At 39.5% G+C, this 19,737-nt stretch overlaps 1 protein-coding gene across 2 annotated transcripts in view; it reads right to left on the bottom strand.

Annotated features, from left to right (window-relative positions):
• Positions 1-19,737, bottom strand: part of LOC139611025 (astrotactin-2-like) — a 239,721-nt gene that overhangs the window by 186,319 nt on the left and 33,665 nt on the right. For both annotated transcript variants that reach the window (XM_071465265.1, XM_071465264.1), the window contains exon 2: positions 9,580-9,767. In XM_071465265.1, the coding sequence (XP_071321366.1) occupies positions 9,580-9,767 (188 nt within the window). The remainder of the gene's footprint in view (positions 1-9,579; positions 9,768-19,737) is intronic.

The raw sequence follows: 19,737 nt of genomic DNA, 5'->3' as shown, positions 1-19,737 counted from the left end.
CGGCCCGACTCTTTCATGCTTGTCATTCCCCCTCTCTCTGCCCCCTTCCTGTCATTCTCTACTGTCCTATCCAATAAAGGCAAAAAATGCCCCCCAAAAAACTGAACTTTCAAATTGAAATTACTCTAATCACAAACAAACAAAAAAAAACAAAACACATGAATCTTTTAGAATCCAACTGAGATACACGTTTAGATCACTGTCTTTAGCTTTCAGGTAATATTTGTCTTTTCCCAGTGCTCAGACAGCCCACTTCAGTGTTACTGAGATAGCTCCTTCAATGACTGTTTCACTCGTAGTGACAATGAATTATCATGTGATTCTGCAATTCTCTAGCCTCTAGGGAGCTTTTCAGCTCATTGTTTTGATTTTACAGCCCACCCACATTACAACTAGGGTACTGTTGTGTTTACAGCCAACCCTGTCTCCTACAAATTACATTTATACACAACTAATCTGCAACAGTAAATAAATTTTACATGAAACATCACTGTGATCAGAATGTCCGAATTTGCAGTACAATATCCACTTCGCCCAGAGTTCTTCATAACTGCCGGCAGCCGACTACTCATTTGAGTCCAACCAGCTACTTTATTATATAAATTTTTGATTTTAATAAAATAGTTTTAATTAAAAAGTTGCGTGAACATTTTATGACCAACAGTCTCCACTAGACAGGGAGAGTAGAGGTGAAAGAGTTGTCTACTGTGTTTGACAAATATTAGCAAAGTAATTGATGACAAAACACATTAAGAACTACATTGATTGCACAGACAGTGGGCGTCCTCATTAGACGGGCTATTTTGGTAAACACTGGGGGCAGCAACTTGATGATTGCACAGTAAGCCATAGCAGTAAAGCATTGCATTTTCCATATACGCCACAGAGTTGGTTATGGGCTTAATGAATTGTGGAATGAATTCATTTTCTTTTTTTAACTTGTGCTTTTGACAGCAGAGCCATCTCTAAGACACATCGCAAACACACACCAACACAGGCAATGCAAATAACAGGTCTACGTCATATGAGGAAAATGTTGCTATGCACAGCCTCTCACTGTAATTTTACAGTTTATAATGTCAAGGAATGCTTTAATGTTTTTTGCCATTGACCAAAGACACAAACAAATATCAGATGCCCAAATCATGTTTGCAGCAATCAAACACCTATAACGCAGCTGTATAGTTATACTGTCTTGGTGGCTATGGTATATAACAACAGCATATACCCCATTATTTATTTTGGACATGTTAGTCAACAGTAATAGAACAAAGGAATTACACAAAATCTGCATCTCAATATCCCTCACAAGCCAGGGTCACTACACAGTGGTGTATTATACAGTGTATACAGTGGATTATTTTGGACAGTAATACTGCAAAATGCATTTTTAATGAATCCGATATATATGAAATATGACATTAATTAGTCATGGTCTGATGTCTTTAAAACCAGGACAGAAAGGGCAGCACACATAAGAAGTGTCTTCTCAATATTCATTAGAGCTATTATTGCGTTTCTACGGTGTATATACTGAAAATAAGGCAAATGAGCAAATTGAGCCGGAGACTTGAAATATTACTTAAACCTTTGTATGTGATGTTTGATTAATTTAAGTGATACATACTGAGCAGTGATGATGAAAAGTAACTTTATTAAGGACACAGAAGAATAATGAACTCCATCAGTAAAATCACTATCCTTATATATATATAAACCTCATGTGAGTTTCTTAAGCTTCTAGTTAGCAGTCATTTTAATTAGCCCTGATTTTGTATTCATGATGCAATGACACGCATGTGTAAAATTGTAGAAACCAAAAGGTGACTGAAACAATTAAAGCTTAGAGCAATTAAAAGCTAACTCACTTGGACTTTAATGGAATAATTGAAAGTGTCCTCGGCCACAGTAGCATTATGCCTGCCTGTGCCAGGGCATGGTGAAAATTAATTTCTGTAACCCCTGATTCCACAGGAGCCACGATTGCCTCAAATGCCTCGATGACCCACCACACTGATGGTCATACATCACCGGTGACTGCTTAATTATAAAGGGAGCCATTTCAACCGTGTAGGGTGCACTGTATCTTCATGCATATCTATCAGGGCAGAGATAAGAATAGTAGTCCTCCTTTCCCATTGTGTGAGCTCGGGAATATTGAATGACCTCAGGCATATGCTCAATTATACAAAATGAGCCAGACAGAGTTTAAATATGAAATGTTTTCTGTTCATTTCAGTTTTTAGACTTTCATTTTGTTTTTGGCGGTTGGCTAACTGGTGTATTTAACATTATGTCCAGATAGTCAATGAAACATGTCTAATTGCTATTTTGTGTTATGCTGCAGACACCCAGATCCCATAGAATAGATGATTATGCTCTGTAATGTGGCATATGAAAGGCTCTGAACTGCCAGCCTTTACTGCATCTCATTCTGGTAAAATACTACCTGTCCTCCCAGTGAACTCAAACATGCCATTTCTTTGAAAAATCCTCTGCAGTGCTGCACACAATATGACTGATAGCTGTTTCCTCTGAACTTCATATTCAAAGTCCCACTGCATTATATCATCCCCAGCTCTGATGAGAAAGAAATACAATTACATCTCACCTATAATTCTTTTTTTCCCTCCCAAAAAAAGTTTGGTTTTTTTTCTACATTGCATCATGCATTGTGCATCATGAATGGTTTCTGGTGTAGAGGTTGCATTGAGGGGAGAAAATTGCTTTTTCCTCTGTGATCTGTCTTACCTGTGGGATGGGGGTTTTTGTTTAAGGGTTGCTTCAGTACATCTCAGAGGTCTGATCAAACCACCGGTGTGACTCCTCTCTGGAGGCAAAACTGTCTGGTGTTAGATGTTAATAATTCCATGAATCACATTATCTTTTCTCCTTTTCTTTCTACAAGGCTGTGAAAGTTCTTTCTGAAATGGTTTAAATTCTATCAATCATCTTTGCTTCCAATAGCGTTTTTTAATCTTTGTGTGTGTGTGTGAGAGTGTGTGCTTCAGATGTTCACATTTCTTTGCAAATGCATGATGAAGAAAACCTAGCAGCACAACTATGAGATGATTCGACTTCTCATCACGGCGACCAAGACTACAGCGAGACAGTGACAGACAGCAGCGAACTGCAATGGAGTACTTCACTGAAGCTGATACATAGAAAACTACCCTTTCAGTGATTTACAGTCACAGTTTGGCTAGTGCCAGGGCATCCTTCAAAAGGTGCAAATCAAAGAGAGTAAAAGCAGTTTGACAAAAAGCCAACAACAACAAATAAAATCCTTGCAATAGTTGCTCAAGTGCTTTGATGACACAATGCAAATCAAACATTTTCAGATGAAGGTCTCCAGACAGGGCCAAGGGAGCAGTACATGTCATTCTGAAATGGAGCAAAAAAATTGATACAGTAGGTGCATTATATTAGATCACAAAGGAGGCATGACTCCAAGACAGACTGCTGTATTGAATCAGACACTGAAAACAAGGGTAATGTGGTCAGAGGAAGTGCTTGCCTTTAACTCTGACAACCCAGACTCACTTTTTCACTTGTAAAGCATGAACTGGCCACAACAAAAATCTCATTTCTAATGATTTCTACAGAGGGAAGAGTGTCTGTGTGTGTTAAACATGATTTCAAACATGCACATGAATGGGAGCGTGATATACAAAGTATTTAAAGCAAATGAAACACTGTCATGAAGCAACTTTTTGACATGTTAAATTTTAACTTTATCAGTACACTAAATTAATTATGGTCTTAAGTGTCATAAATTACTTTTCAACATGACTCATCATCCCACGCTTCTATAAATGTTTTTTTTTTTCTTTAGAAAGCAGTAAATGAAGGAAGTAAATTAATAAAAATAAGGATTCTAACTTTTTGATAAGAACATATATGTCAGGAAATTGTCTTGAAAAAGTTTTGAGATGTGAGGTACTGCATCTGCACATGTGATCGCTTGCAAACAATGGTTTGAATGTATGCATTTAAAAATACAGTCAGTGTCCTATCGCTCAGCAGATGCTCAGCAATCAACACTTTCCACTGTGATGTTTCCAATTATTATGATACATTTGATACGTTTTAAGCACAAACTCTAATGTCTGCATATTAAGCATCAACATTTGGCAGATAGCTTTATGTTGAAGAGCAGTGGCAACGTGAAATGGTACGCTCTGGGTAGTAAACCTGTCTTTGTAAGCGCCAATGCATTATCAAGGCAGCTATTTTGCTTGCAAATACAAACGCAACCATTCTATGAATTACTTCTGTTGAATCAAGCCTTGAGAAGAACCTCGAGGACAAAAAGGTAAAAAAAAAAAAAACTGAAAACACTGAGATTTGTGTGGGGAAAAAAAAAAAAGATACAGCAATGGAATAGCCGATGTAATAGTCAACACACCGTAGATCATTACAAAAAATGTCAGTGTTGTATGAATAATACATTTTTGCAGTGAAAAAAAATGATACTGTCAAATCAACTGGTTATGAGCGAGTCACTCAGTGGAAAACAAATTTATCTGATTTCTCCGTCAGTCAATTGTCATTTTCACCTGCGTTCAAGCTGAAACCCGAGTCTCCGTCTGCTGTTGTCATAGGGCTGAGAGGCAGTGTAGGGGAAGGACAGCGAAAAGCAGCGAGACTTGGTAAAACGACTGCTTGAGTGAGTGAGAAACTGGCAGCTCAATGCCAGAAGAATAGAGTGCTCACACTTCAGCCCAGCCCAGAACTGACAGCATCAGACATAATGATGTTCACTCAAAGAGCCAGGAGAAACCTTGAGGGCATAAGGCCAAACCAGCGAGTCTTCTGTCCTGTTCTGACTGCCTCGATATGCTTCTCCTTTCCCACCTCCTTTACATTGTAAACAATGATGTCTCTTTAAAGAGATGCCAACCGATAAGATATGGAAGAGCTGTCCACAAATGGCCACACATTAAGCCTACCATTGTCAAAGAAAAAAAAAAAAACAAAAACAGATGTGGGCTTTTGTGGTAAGGTTAAAGTTAGCTTGTCAAGTTTTTGAGAACTGGTCATTAAAACATTAAAACATTGCTCCATAGCACCTATGGAGCAATGTTTTAATGAGGAGGTCCTGTTGTGTTTCTGGTGTTCTAGCAGCATGCACACAAAGAAACTGGAGTGTTGACTAAAGGGGCTATTTGTTTTCTCTGCCACTGAAGGTGGTTTCTTGCTGCGAGCAGGTGGCGGCGATTGTTGCTTGACAAGAGCTCCGGCCATTGTCGTGTTTAAAAGACAAGATGCTATGATACACCCTCTCAGCAGCGCTGCATCTTCAGGGCGGATCGGAGGCTACAGTGAGGAGTGACGAGAGGGGCCAGGACTAGCTGGTTAGCATGCTAAGAAATAAAAGACGTGATGAGACACAAGAGTTAATATTGGTGTCGCTTTCCACCACTGGAGACAGCTCTTGGCAAGTAAAAGAATGAAATTTGATGCTGAACTCGCAGCACTTCTTCTAGGCTGGTAAGTAAACGGCTGTTAATGCTAAGGCTGGCTATGTAGCAATAGCAAAACTTACATATAGTTCCTTTAATCAGGGGTATGAGTTGAAGATGAGAAGGAAATGAGCACAAAGAAAAGAAGTTCAGCTGTGTGGTTGTCAAAATAAATGATGAAGATGCAACCAAGACAGAGAGCAACAACAAGATTATAATACCCACAATAAAAACAAAAGAAACACGGATCCTTCAACTGACACATTAGAAAATAAAAATACATTAAAATGAATTAAATTGAATATGACATATACTACAGAAGCTACAATCAATCTGAAGCATTGAAGTGAAAACTGAGACAAAGAGGACGGAGACTGCATTTCTTGCACAAGGCTAAACTGTGGGAGGTCAGAGTAGTCAGCTTGCTTTCGATGTAAGCTTTTCAGCAGTATATCAGGAGGATATACAGTGCGTAACAGGTTACATCTGAGTCAACACCTTGAAAGCTTTAAAATTATCATGTGCAAAAAATCTATTTGTTTAACATTTAGCTGGTGAAAATGAAATTGGTGCCGGATTTTAGACCAGTTGTAGCTGTAATAGGGTTTTGATACCGAGGAACAGTGCAGACAACAGAGTAATCTTCTGAGTGGAGAAGCAGACAAAGGAGTGAGTGACTGTTTCAAGGTTTCAAATGTTTCAATCTGACAGAAAAGTGAAAAAACTATTTGCAAATCAAAATGAAGGCCACATTCAAAAATGATGTGTAGGTTTTTAAGAGGGGTTTACACTGTTGGCAAGAACCTGACAGAATTTAATAACAAGCTTTTTGTGACAGAAGACTTTTTGACATGTCACAGCAGAAAAAAGATAAAAAATAAATTAAAAACTCTTACAAAAATAATAAAATTAATGATGGATGAACACTGTCGTGGCTTACTGGGGCTTCTGAATAGAGTACAGCCATTGTTAATGTTATTAGTAACACCTGCTCTTTTCTTGCTGTAACAATCAAGGCAAAATGTCTGCTGTGAAAAAGGCCCATCCATAAAAATCACACTGCCAGGAAAGAATTGATCATCAAACTAGTCATACCAGGTCAAACACTGGCATCAAACATTATCAACATTTTAAACATTTTTTGCCCATCATACTCACAGTCATACAAGGCAGTGACAGGAAGGTTGTGAGGTGAAAGAATACAAAGGAGAAAAGGTGCGAGTTTTGTTTATTTAACTTATTTGATGACATATGAATAAGGCATAGGGCTAGACACGAACCAAGGTTCAGCTTCATAAATGTTTATAATTATTTTATATTGTCTTTATCTTATGGTTATGTCACTTTCAGTGCAAAGTTGATGCTCCTCTGAAGAGTCCTCATTTTGAGAGCTTAGCTTTTGGGTCATGAACATGCCATTGCAGGTTTAACTGTTACTTAACTTTCAAATGCTCTTATAAAATTGACCAAAATTACGTTTTACATAACAGTTATATTACAGTGTACACAGTAATAACAAAGATTGGGGCTGAACTCAAGGACAAATGCCAAAAACTCTGTATCTGTAACCATAGGTCGACTGTGCAAGCAGCTTATTACGATTCCATTGTTCGGCGACTTGTAGTGGATGAGGTAATTATGAAGGGAACAAAAGAGGAAGACTGGTGACGAAATATAGAGAGTGCAAAAAAGTCTGCGTTGGGGCAGTTGGATGGTTGGAGACCACTGCTTGTTTCCCATGAGAAACCAATGGTCAAAGTTGTTTCTTTTAAGCCTAACTGACAACAAAGGTCATGTAGGCCTGTCGCCCCCATGCTCCTATGGGTCATATGTGATGGTTGGGACAAGGAACCTATCCAGGCCTTTCAGTTGGAGCCATTGTTGAACAACTGTTTAATTACACTGAAATAGTTCATGTCAAGATATAGACAGATATCTATTGTTTAAGTGTTATCTTTACACCTATAGTGACACAAACCAAATTAGTCACGACAACTGTATTCATTCATAAGGTTTCTTGTTTGTGTCACTCTGCGTTGCCTAGTAATGACAGTGTCATGCCAAGCTTACACACACCTCTTCGCTTGATGTGACACCAAAGGTGTTTTGAAGGTGAAAGAGGAAGGGGTGGAGCTGTGAGCAGGAGAGGTGAGAGGATTCGAGAGAACACGGAGGTGGATCGAGCGAGGAGATGGTGCATGTAGAGGAGAGGGCAGACAGAAATAGAGAAGGCGGTGGGATGTGCGAGGAGAGGTGAGGTATAAAGTCAACAACAGCATACTGTAGGTGCGAAATGTGGGACTTGAAGCCTGAAAAGTTGGAATTTGAGGAGAAAGTGCAGGGGTGAAGTGATGAGAAAAACGAGAGACTGGGAGAGGAGGAGGGTTTTTACGGTAAGTTAACATTAAGAGATAAAGCACTTAAAAAGTATTGACAGCCATAAGGGTAAGTGGATGTTATCAAATAAATGTTTTAAAAAGGCAAGCAGAGCCACAGAATGGTAAATCACAGAAAGTGGTGAAAGTGCAGAGGTTGGTTTTAATGAGCAAGGCTGGAGGAAAGAAAATGTTTTGGTGGAACTGTGCTGCAGAACAAAGGTATGTTGGAGGTGAGTTTTCAGCCGCGTTGCACTGTGTGTACATGCATGATTTAAAGCACTGGCAAATCCTTATACACCACCATCATAAATCTGCACTGTGGCAGAAAAGATGACTGATACAAATTGAAGACTAGAGCACAGGGGTCATTGCCTAACCAGTTTTCTGCTCCGCCTGCTAATGGCTAATAATTGCATACTTCAAACTTCATACCCTGACAACACCCCATCAGCAACAGATAATATACCAAAAAGGGTGCATTATAATTAAAGCTGTGCAGCTGTAGCTGAGCCTTCAACACATCTTAACCTCCATGTTCACAGTGAAATCATTATTCTTTCATCTCACTGGTATCAGTCACACTAAGTTCAATGCTTCCTGTGAAAAAAGCCTTAATATCAGCTGGAAGGACAAACAATAACACCACGCTCATTATGCAGCACAGAGATAAGTTGTCGCTTATCTAAAGCGTGTGATCACATCGAGGTGTCTCAACACACTTAACAATAATGGAGGATTAACAGTGGCAGCGACTCAGTGTGGGTCTCTGGCGGACAGGTCATCAGCACCCATAAATATACTCTCCATAAATAGATCCTTTACGCATATCTGATGGGGGGACGCCACTTCAACCATCACAAGTACAGGAAGGATCACACCAGTATTTAAAATGGTGAAATTTCATGGCACCATCAATTCATCTTAAAGGAATTGATACAATCAGTGGATTCAATCACAAGCGCAGAGTAAATCTGTGCAAACTCAGTTTTCCCCTTTAAGTTCATCTCTGATGAAAATTTGTGCCGTTGACCAATAGCAAGCGTTAGTGTTTACTGTTGGCAGCGCTGATCTTTGGGTAATGGAAAGCAGGAGAAGAAGTTACAGTATCATAGCTTATTGTGTAGCTGTGTTGTACCATCAACTTTTAATTGACCTCCACAAAAGAAGAAAGCTTTGCAGACAGTATTAAGACAGGGGTTGATAGTAAAAAGTCCTTTGAATAAACTGTATGAACGTATTGTCTCATTAGCAACTGAGCTAACATGCTTTTTTTCTCTCTTCAGTGACTCTTCATAGAATAAGATGATGCATAATCTTGAGAACAAAATGCCAGGGGGAGTGAATGGAATATTACAAAGAAAATAAGAGGAAGCACGAGGAGCTATTGTGTGACTGTAGCAGTGGCATGTTCCCAGCTGGTTAACGTGTGAGCTTTGCTGTGACACTTTCTGGTGTGATCTTAAGCCTGACAAAAATTCATGTGACAACCACCAAGTGGGGATATCTTGCCCTGTGCAGATTAAAATGCCCACACTATCGAGGTATGACACTCCTTTCCAGGTGTCATATATTGTAGTTATGACACTACAGAAGGAAGAAGGTCCTAACGACAATAGCCAGCATTTACGCACGACACTGTGGATGGCCATATCGACTAGAGGACAGTCAAATGTATAGGTTTTCAAAAAAAAAAAAACCAAGACCATATTTATTACACATCTGTGTTTATAACTTACCATGACTGAGATGTGCAGCAGATGCATATGTTCATGGAGGACGTGAGCAGGCTCCCTCGCTGTGGGTTGTGTTGCCTGAGTCTGAAGCTCAGACTCGGTCATGGACACGTGGAAGTACAGTGTTCCGTTTTCCAACCACTGCTGCTTCCAGTGTACCTGAGAAATATCTTCACCCGTACCCGACATCTCTGCAGAGAACAAGAAGGGAAGGAAATTGAATCCGTGAGAAATTAACATGTAAACTATGTCACCTAAAAATTTAAAGGAATACATTAAAAAACAAACAAACTGTTAAATAGTGTGTGACGAATAAGCCAAAGTTCAAATGTGACTGTTATGGGTTATACATTAGAATTCAAGTGCATCTCTCTCTCTCTCTCTCTCTCTCTCTCTCTCTCTCTCTCTCTCTCTCTCTCTCTCTCTCTCTCTCTCTCTCTCTCTCTGTGTGTGCACATTAACACTGTGCTGCCACTAAAAACCTTGAACTCTTGAATAGCTAGACAGACTTCTTAGGCTGTCATAATTTTGCACTGTTGTGCAGTTGGCTCAGAAAGAATTACAGTCAAGCGACTGGGTTGCTCAGCTGCTTTGATGAAATCTTTATGATGACACCCTTCTCACTCATGGTATTAAGTCGGAGATTAGTCTGAATTGTAAATGAATGAGCGGCGAGCATCACCAATGTTTCAGCCATTCCAATCGATACAGCGCTTCAATTATAACCAAAATGAGCCACAGATGGGAAGGGCTTATTTCCGTTAATATCCATTTGTTTACACTGCGCTTATTTGTTAGGCAAGACAGACAGACACAAAAACAAATGAAAAGACAATGGGTCCATCAAGCTCGATTGAATTTATATCCCCAGAGTAGTTGTAGAAATGCTGTCTCACCATTCAATGTCCTCCTCTTATCTCCATAAATCATTTTGTACCAGTATAAAACCATTAGCTCCAGGCCAGCGCTGGAATTAAATATCAAACATCAAAGGAAAGCTGGAAACATTTAAAAGTAAAGCAGAGGGGAAAATGTGCAAATTGAAAAAAGAGAAAAAAAAAAAAAAACACAACTCAATTGCAATTTATGGGGGCAATGGGAAAAGAAGATGAAAAAAAAAACAAGGGGATCACCAGTTTATCTCGATATGGATCACGGCACAAGAATCTATTGCTATCAAGTGGGAGTGGCTTTCAGTAGAGGAGTACCGAGAAGCCTCGGGGAGCCTAAGATTGTGAGGCTTGATACAGTATTTGTCATGAGGCTGGGTGACAAGGGCACAGACATCTGCTGACATCTCCTATCAGCGGCAGGTAGCAAATGACAAATGGCTTTCAGTGCAGCTGGTTATTAACCCGCTGACTCTGGGTCAGGGGACACGGGCGGCAGGGGAGGGTTAGGTGAGCTGTGCTCGATAGTGCCACGGGCCTTCAGGTGCAGTGAGGGAGCATGTGGAGCAGACATCAGAAAATGACAGAACTCATAACATAACATACACATACCTTATTTTAATTATTTATTCCCCAAAATGTCAGAACATAGCTTTACCAGCATCAAGTCCAGGGGCATCTTCAGATTGATATTCAATTAAAAATTGATATAAAACAAAGGTAATAAATCTTAACATTTTAGAATATTAGAATTTTGTTGTCAAGTAATTTTCTGACTATCGAGTGGTTGACTATTTCAGCATTAAGTAAACATACACATTGTCTTAAATCCTTTTTTTCCACATTCTCTGAATGCACCCTAGAAACATCCTCCCTCTTGCAATAGACCTGTGAAATGTTCTATACTTTTGCTGACCACAGCTCATGAGGAAATTCTGTGTGTGAAATTCTTAAAAGCCATAGCTGCTAGTCTTTATGTTTAATCTGTTGGCTGAAGACACACTGCTTGACCTATCACCTTGACAGAAGAGCACGCTTTGTCTGCTGGGCCAACAGTGAGGTGCCTCCTGCCATCTGTTACCGTTTTAAACAGAGCTTATGAAGCTCCTGTCAAGTTTACCTTGGAACTTTGCTCACATGCTTGATGTGCATTTCAGATTCTGCTTTAAATATCTGATTATGCACAACACTGACACTTAGTTTGATCCAAATTTAAAGTGATTTTTCCTGCTAAACGAATCGTGCAGTAATAGAAGTAATAACACGCAGGACGGATGGACAGTAATGGAGTTTCTAGTGCGGTTTACCTACCTTTGTACGATTGTTATGTAGATGAGGAAGCTCAGCAAGCGTGCTATTTAAAGACAAAAGGATTTTGTGTGTGTGTGTGTCCTTGTCTTCTGTGCTGTGAGACTTGTCACTGGGCACCCAGCCAGACGTTAGAGGGATATAGGTGTATGGCCTCAAGGTCTGCTTGTAATTCATTAGGAGGAACATTATTAATGCGTATATGTGCATGACTGTGTGCACGCGGGTATACTGCATGAGTGTGACTGAAGCCAGTGTGCTCCCAGCAAGGGTGTCAGCAGCGCAGTGTCTCCCAAACTGAGTCCAAGGACAACCCAAAGGGATGCCATGAGTAAGATTTCATAGAGCCAGGACGAGTAACTGCATGGATCACAGAGAAATGGTGACACATCGTAATGCTTTGATCCTTACAGAGTAAAACAGCTCATTGGAAGTACTCGTGTTTTTCTTATGGGTTATCAACACTGTGGTCATAAAGCTCTAGTCGAAGACAAAAAGACATTATGGCTGTTACATTACTCACAACTGCTCAGATGACCACATGCTTTTGCAGTTTAGGCCATTAGTGTATATCATCAGCGAACCTGTGCAAAAATCTTCCCAGTGATTCTTTTCATTTGCTGGATTTACCCGTTTCTCGTACGTAAACTGGATGCTGTTTGATGAAACTCAAAGCATCCAGCTTTTCGAGTCTAATTTCACCAACAGGACTGATTTTCATTTGTTCATCGCTGAACATCGCTGGACAGCAGTAGAGGAGGATCAAAAGTAGTTTAGCTGACTCTTCTAATAGTTTTGTAGTGAGGTACTTTTGAGACAAGACACAGTTTGTAAAACTTCATAGCCTGCTATACTATTGTCCTGTGTTGCTCTCTGTACAATGATAAAGCTACACTGTATTTATACATATATATATATATATATATATATATATGTATAAATATGTATATATGTATATATATATATATATATATATATATATATATATATATATATATATACACATACATAATTTTTTTTTTTTTTTTTTTTTTGAAGTGCATCGATTTTACTGAATTGTGAAAACCTTGGTTCAGTCCCTTTTCACTTTAGACAATATACTGGAGAGAGATAGTGAAAGCCTTGACTAAATCCTTAATAAAGCCGTCTTACTCTTTGCTAAGTCTTCTATGCAGGTACTTAAGATATAAGTGAAATCTCCTGAACACACATTGTCAGCAGAACTCTTATTACAAGAGCTGGTGATCATATAAGTGCTCGCTCTGCGTCTTACTGTGTTTTTTTCTATCCCTGTTCTTTTATCTGCTTCTCCTCCAAGATCTTTCATCATTTCTTCGTCATTTGGCTCGAAGTGCTGAGTTAAGTTTTGGGTTTACTGTATTCACATTCCTTAAAATTTTGCCTTGAGGAAGACTGGTTTCCATTTACCACCGTCTCTCAGAACTGGATATCTGATGACATGAGGTGTGTAGAGTAAGAACATGAAAGCCTAGGAGCCACCACAGAGCAGAGACAACCCGAAACCTGAATACTTTCATCCTAAATTTAAACCGTGAAAGTCCGGTGCAAAAAAAAAAAAAAAACACAAAAGAAAGTTTTACTCACAAACACCTGTGTGTTTCCTTTCAGGATTTAATGAAATTGAATCAGCGAGCGGGTAACATCAGAGTAGCACCACACATCTGTGAGTGACTTTTTCTGGTAACATCAGAACAAATTGCTGTATTTTCCAAATCCAGCCTGGTGCCTCTATCAAACCTGAATTACCCTTTCTAATGTTAGAAGCTGCCAGTCGCGCGCTGAAATGAAACACATAACTATGTTTAGCAAAGCATTGATCATAGAGCCCAACAAACTGTTGCACTGCTCATTAAACCAACAATAAAAATTCATGTGCCAACACAGAGAGAGGCCTCACCTTAAACCAGGTGTTTGCTGTTCTGTTGCGTACTTTCCTTTGCACAGATGTCCACCATACCACATTTCAGTGCGCTGGTTGTTGTTTCTTTTCACACACAATCTCACTCTGGATGTGAATATTGTACCTACAGTCCTCAGGCTGGTGCAGACACAATTCCGAATGAATGCTAAGGCTACTCTGTATCCGCTAGATGTGCGAATAAGGAACTTTTTGCTAACATTAGCGATTTCTTTTTCTTTTTTTTTCTTTTTTTTTTTTTAAATAGGTAAAGTGCAGCCTTAACAGGTCATTGCTGCCCTTTGTGGCAACTGGAGAAAAATACCTACTAGAGGGTAGTAATGAGCTTTTGTAATTATATATAAAAAGGTGGCGTTTGTGTGGTGAAAATGCCTGTACTAGGTGAAATCAATTTATTTTACCCCACACCTAATTTATTGCACAAAGCTTCTTTGCTCGTTAAAAGTAGGATCCACTTTAAAACTGAGTACACATTTGATGTTTCAACATTTCAGCATTCGAATTAGTGGGGATTAGCAACTCCTCATGCTGAACAACAGGAGTAAGACTGGAAATGATGTCATCCAGAGACAAATCCTGGGGCTGCTCCACTGATCATGAACGTTAAAAACTCCCTTAACACTATGACGGTAACCATGGTGATTTTACTGGGATGTGGGTATATTTTCAGGTTCACAGCTGGAACCCATTTGAATAGGATGTCTCAAAAAATCTTATGAGCCCACAGAGTCCAAATCTAATCCAGTGTCAATGGACCATCTCCAAAATGTATTACCTGAAAACTTCTTTAGTTCAATCCTCAGTGATCATATTTCCAGTTAGGGAGATAGCAGACTGTGATTGAAGACACCAACTGTAACATTTGATTTTGTCCTTATATGGAGGTGGGCTTCACATTAACTTGAGAGTACAACCACACTATCAACACTATACAGTATAACTCTTTGAATTTGATTTTTTGAAACAATATTTTTAATATCATGGCTATCAGTTATAGCACAATACGCCAAGGTTGAACCGCCTCGAACAGCCTGACAGACAGCAAGCAAGGGTTCAACACATTGCTGCATTACAATATATTGTCTAGGTGCTGACAAATATGCATGAACATGCATATACAGTCCTCTGCCCGCCCACACAACACAGGTTCCCAAAAAGCATTCATCAGTTTAAAGGTGATCATAGGAGTGCAGAGTAAGTGATTGTGCAAGCCTGACAGCTCCATGACAGTTTGTCAGCTCGGAAACAAGCATGTGTCATCACCATTTACTATGATGAAAGCTGGCACCCTGAAGGCACTTTGCCGCCTGTCATTACATACGTGGCATAACGTGTCTGTCTTCCACCGACTACACCTCGCATTTCATTGTACAAGCTGCCTATAGACAGGATGCCTCGTGACACATTTGGCAGATCAATATTCAATAATTCATGTGAGAAAATAAGGATGGATTCATTGGTTTCAATTGTGCCCAAAATGAAAGTGAGGGCAGAGAGGGAGATGTGAGAGAATGTGAACAAGAGCGACAAGCAGACTGAGAAGAGGAGGCAAAAAGGGGAAAGGGATTTATCAGTCTGACACTCATCAAAAGTGTTCAAGAATATTAGCATACCTCCCAGACATTCAAATTCTGCCTTAAAAACTCTTTCAGCTGTGACAATGGCAAATTCAACATGTTTTCACTTTTTTATTTCACTATCCTGTTGACAGGAAATTCTAATCAGTAGCAAAACAAACATGACTCCTTTATTAGCTACTAAATGGTCTGAATGTAATATTCCCAAAATGCTAACGGTGGCATTACCATTTATAAGGATTTGTTGGGAGCTATGGAATATTTAGGCGAATACAAGATAAGCAACAAAATGCATGCAGGGTTACTCTATCCAATTTAACACCTGTGTGAGTAAATGTCACCCTAATGGCTCTTCACAAACACTAATGAAAAAGCTGGCATTCACATAAAGACCAATGAAAATGAACAGCAATTAAAAATGCATCAAGACTTTTTTTTTTTTTTTTTCCTTCTTTTCCAAGAGTCAACTGAGTGTTACCCACACAGTCCTGCCACACAGTGGGATATCACACTAGTGTGTTTTTCTGTTGAAATGACTACAGTATCACATCAGTCTGACCATTTTGTGAGCCATACCTCAGATCATTTGGAAGAAGAGAGTCCCACATTTCCAGGCATTTTTTGTGGATTTCTTTAGCATTAAAAGCCATTTAGTTACCTTCTAGGAGAAACAGGTCCCACATCAAACTTCATTCTTTTAGTCACCAAGAGCTGTCTTAGCGGTGGAATAACCTTCTATAACGTTCTATTCCATGTAACAATAGCAAAACTTACAAAAAGCTCCTTTAATGCACGTTAAAAGTAAAACTGAATTGCTACCGTCTGCCCAAATAAACTTAGTGAACACATTCACCCAAACATTTAAAAAGGAAGTGGTAATATAGCATAGGAATTTTCTGTTGACCATTCAGTTTGTGAAGAAAAACAGGCAGAGAAAATAAAAAAGGCGTCGGTAGTTTTCTCCCCCTTTCAGACCTCCAAGCACTGTACACTGTTGTCGCTATACTTCCTCGCTCAATCAGCACTGCGGGATCCAATTCTGTTGACTCAACACCTGTTTCCATGGATGACCTGTTTTTCACCTCACTTCCCAACATGCTCCCCACTGCAGAGGCCACTTTATACACTTTTACTAGCTGACAATTCTTGAGGTAAAATGTAGGCCTTGAAGTAACACCCCTGTCACCACTAATAATCTTACTAGCAAATGAATTACAGCAGTTCATGAATGAAGCATATTTGACCAAGTAGTTACAAGTAGTTACACTGTCTTCTGGTATGATGAAATTTTCCTGGTATAATGGCAATAACTTCATGGGCTTATCTAAATCTGTCTCTGAATTAGTCAGAGATAAATTGTTGTATTTATACAGCATAGCTCTGCATGCAGTACGTGAAAAACAAACCAGCTACTGTCTATAGTTAATTTCAGTGGAGCACGGGGAATGTTTTAGGATTTCAACAGTGACAACAACTTTGCCCCTCGAGTTCTTAGTGAGGTCCTCTGAAGGATCTCCTGCTAACGAGAGGCCCTGCCAGTGCCACTCAGGCCTTATCGCTGATGTCCACACCCGTGCTCGCTCCTACTGTGCTCAATCACAACGGCAGCTGTTTGGACTGCGCACTGACCACCTCCTACAGAAAACCAATCATATTTTCAGAGCCACTGCCGGTGAGCCTCCCAGCATGAAGGAGAAGGTGACTTGTTACTTCAGAACACATAACCAAGGTGTGGCAGTAACAGTATTAGGAAGTTGCAGTTAGTACCTTAAAGAAGATATATCATTTTCTTTCCCCCCCGCATACGCAAACGTTAAGTGAAAGTCACAGCCATAAATTCATCTTGTATCTTGCTCCTGTAAGAGTATGAGCTAAAAAGACACAACGCAGCTATCCACAAGCATTGCTAAACATCGTTCTACATACTTTCTAAAAGCACAAACAAGTGCAAAGTAAGCAATGAATGAATTATAGAGCAGCGTTTGTTTCATAGTGGGACTAACAGGCCTCTGGGAACCTTTAGTGACAATGTAAATAGAATAAACAAATAACTGCTTGTCTTTAGTCCCACTGTGACACAGTGATTACAATCTGCTGTGTCTTTCCTGTGTCTGTGTGTATGTGCAATTGCACGTGCACATGCACCTATGTACTGTGGAGGCCAATGCCTCTATTGTTGCTCAAGGTCACCTCAGTTTAAATTATCTGCATTGATATACACAAAAAATATCACCCATTATTGTGCAATTAGGTTATTATCATTATTATTATGATTATTATTATTTATTTATCAACAGGAAATTGGCATCATTAACCCACTAAATACCAGTTAAAATGTAATTTAGTTTGAATCTATAAATGCTTTGTCCCTTGCGCTCTTCAGGATTAGTGAGGCAGAGTGCCAAAAAAACCAAAAAAAACCAAAGAACCCTCCTACTCCTAATGTATTTAAAGTGACACATTAACGGGATAAACAGTCCCCTTATCTGCTGAGTGCATAGGCTTCTTCTCAAACGCTCCAATCCCATTAACAAGACCTATTCTGATTTCACATCTCTCTCACAACAATGTAAAGCTTGACCACCAATGGGGGGTTGTCTACCGGTGCCAAAGTGGGAGGCTTGGGTGTAATAATACATGCATTAAGATTTACTAATCCTTTGTTTTGGCCTCAATTGAAACTTCAGCCAAATAAGAAGGGTAGAATGCATCGACACACTGAATTTAAAGTACATTTACAGCACTCTGGTCAACTCTGGGCCATGGGAAGTTAAAATGAAAAAATGAAAATATGAAAACATCTAGATACCGCTACCAACAAACAAGGCTGATGCAGAGGACATGCAGTGGAGGGGTCTTACTGGTACTGAATGAAACCAATGTACTTTTACAGGAAGGTTACATTTTTCTCTTTCTGTTAAATCCGGGAGATATTTCATCTATTGCTTGTTTGCTTAGTCTATCGAGTAGCACAATCGCGTCACATCAATTCTTCAATTTAGAGGGCTATTTACAGAGACTACAGATGTAACTGAGGCCAGCCACAGTTCATCTGATTTGCATAAAGTCCCACTGAATAAGATGCCTGATGCCAGCCTGTTTTGACACGTGCTGCAAATGTGTGGGAGGCAATGGGGCGTAGAAGAGTGTTTTCTGCTGATAAACTTGGACTGTTGGTTGTAGAGAAGACATATTTGAAACAAGTGTATTGATCCCACAGACCACAGAGGAAGGCTATGACAGAGGGAATACTACATAAACAGCCAAATGTCATCAGCTCATCAGAAAGATCCCTGATCACTTAGCTTTTTCGTTTTCATTAACTAGGTTGATTTTATAAACAGATAAATAAAATAGTGTGACAGAACTGCTCCAGCCATTTAACCTCAGGAAAAATACATATTCAAACTAAGGATGTCATGTGAACTGATACTTCGGTACCAAGTTGATAACAAATTTCTGAAAATGTGACCGTACTTGTTTTTCTATAGTACCATAGGTACTGAAAATGTTGTGGGTAGTGGACATGTGATTCTTCCAGGACTGACAAAGGCAGTATAATAACCCTACAAGCATCCTAGTCTGACAACAAACTTGAGGAGAGGAAGAAGGCAGGCACAGTAAACAATAACTACAATACATGGAATGGCAGCAGCAAGTGTGGGTCGGCCACGGCTTGTGGACACAAAACAGTTGTATGGATTTGTTTTGTATTTCTCATGAATCATCAGGGACAAGACAATATATTTATTGTTAATTATCAATTATAGACAACCAAAAGCCAGTAGGCAAATGGTGCCACAGAGCATTTCAAAAGAAGGAAGGAAACACCTCAAACTTATCTAAGCAGCTTAAAGACAGGCTTCTGGATCTGCACACAGAATTCAGGGTGGGCGAGTCTCAATTGTTTACATGTTGTCAAAATGTTCATGTCCTGAAATGTTAATGTTATTGTTTGTGAGTCGCAACAGCTGGCATCTGTTGTAGCAACCCTTCACACACAATGTTCACAAAGGCTAACGTTAGCTTCTTTAGGCTAACATAGTGACAGCTCATTATGGGAGCTGAGTCCTCACAACATTAGGAGGCTACCGTCACTTCAGTTCAGTCTGCCAAAACATGAATATCTTTACACCATGAGTATGTCACCTTGTTAGTCAATTTAGATGACTGCTCGCATATTAACTATATGGAAGTGTGTGTGTGTGTGTGTGTGGGCACGCATATACATGTGCTACCTCTGTTGTTTTCTGTTTCTTGCTGTGGTGTCGATTTGATATCAAGAATCATGGAATTACATTGTTATTGGCACCGTAAACTAAATTTCTGGTATTGTGACATCCCTAAATCAAGCAGGAGATTACAGATTTATCTTGGCTTTGGAGGCCAAAACAATTTCCTCTTTAAAAGTTTAGGGAATACACAGCAATCAACAACTGTATAAAGT

This window comes from Trachinotus anak, unplaced genomic scaffold (assembly GCF_046630095.1).
Source record: "Trachinotus anak isolate AG129_WGS33_773 ecotype Australia unplaced genomic scaffold, CSIRO_AGI_Tana_v1 ptg000028l, whole genome shotgun sequence".
In the NCBI taxonomy this organism is placed as follows: Eukaryota; Metazoa; Chordata; class Actinopteri; order Carangiformes; family Carangidae; genus Trachinotus; species Trachinotus anak.
The sequence above is the reverse complement of the archived record's forward strand: the minus strand, read 5'-3'. Positions and strand labels throughout refer to the sequence as shown.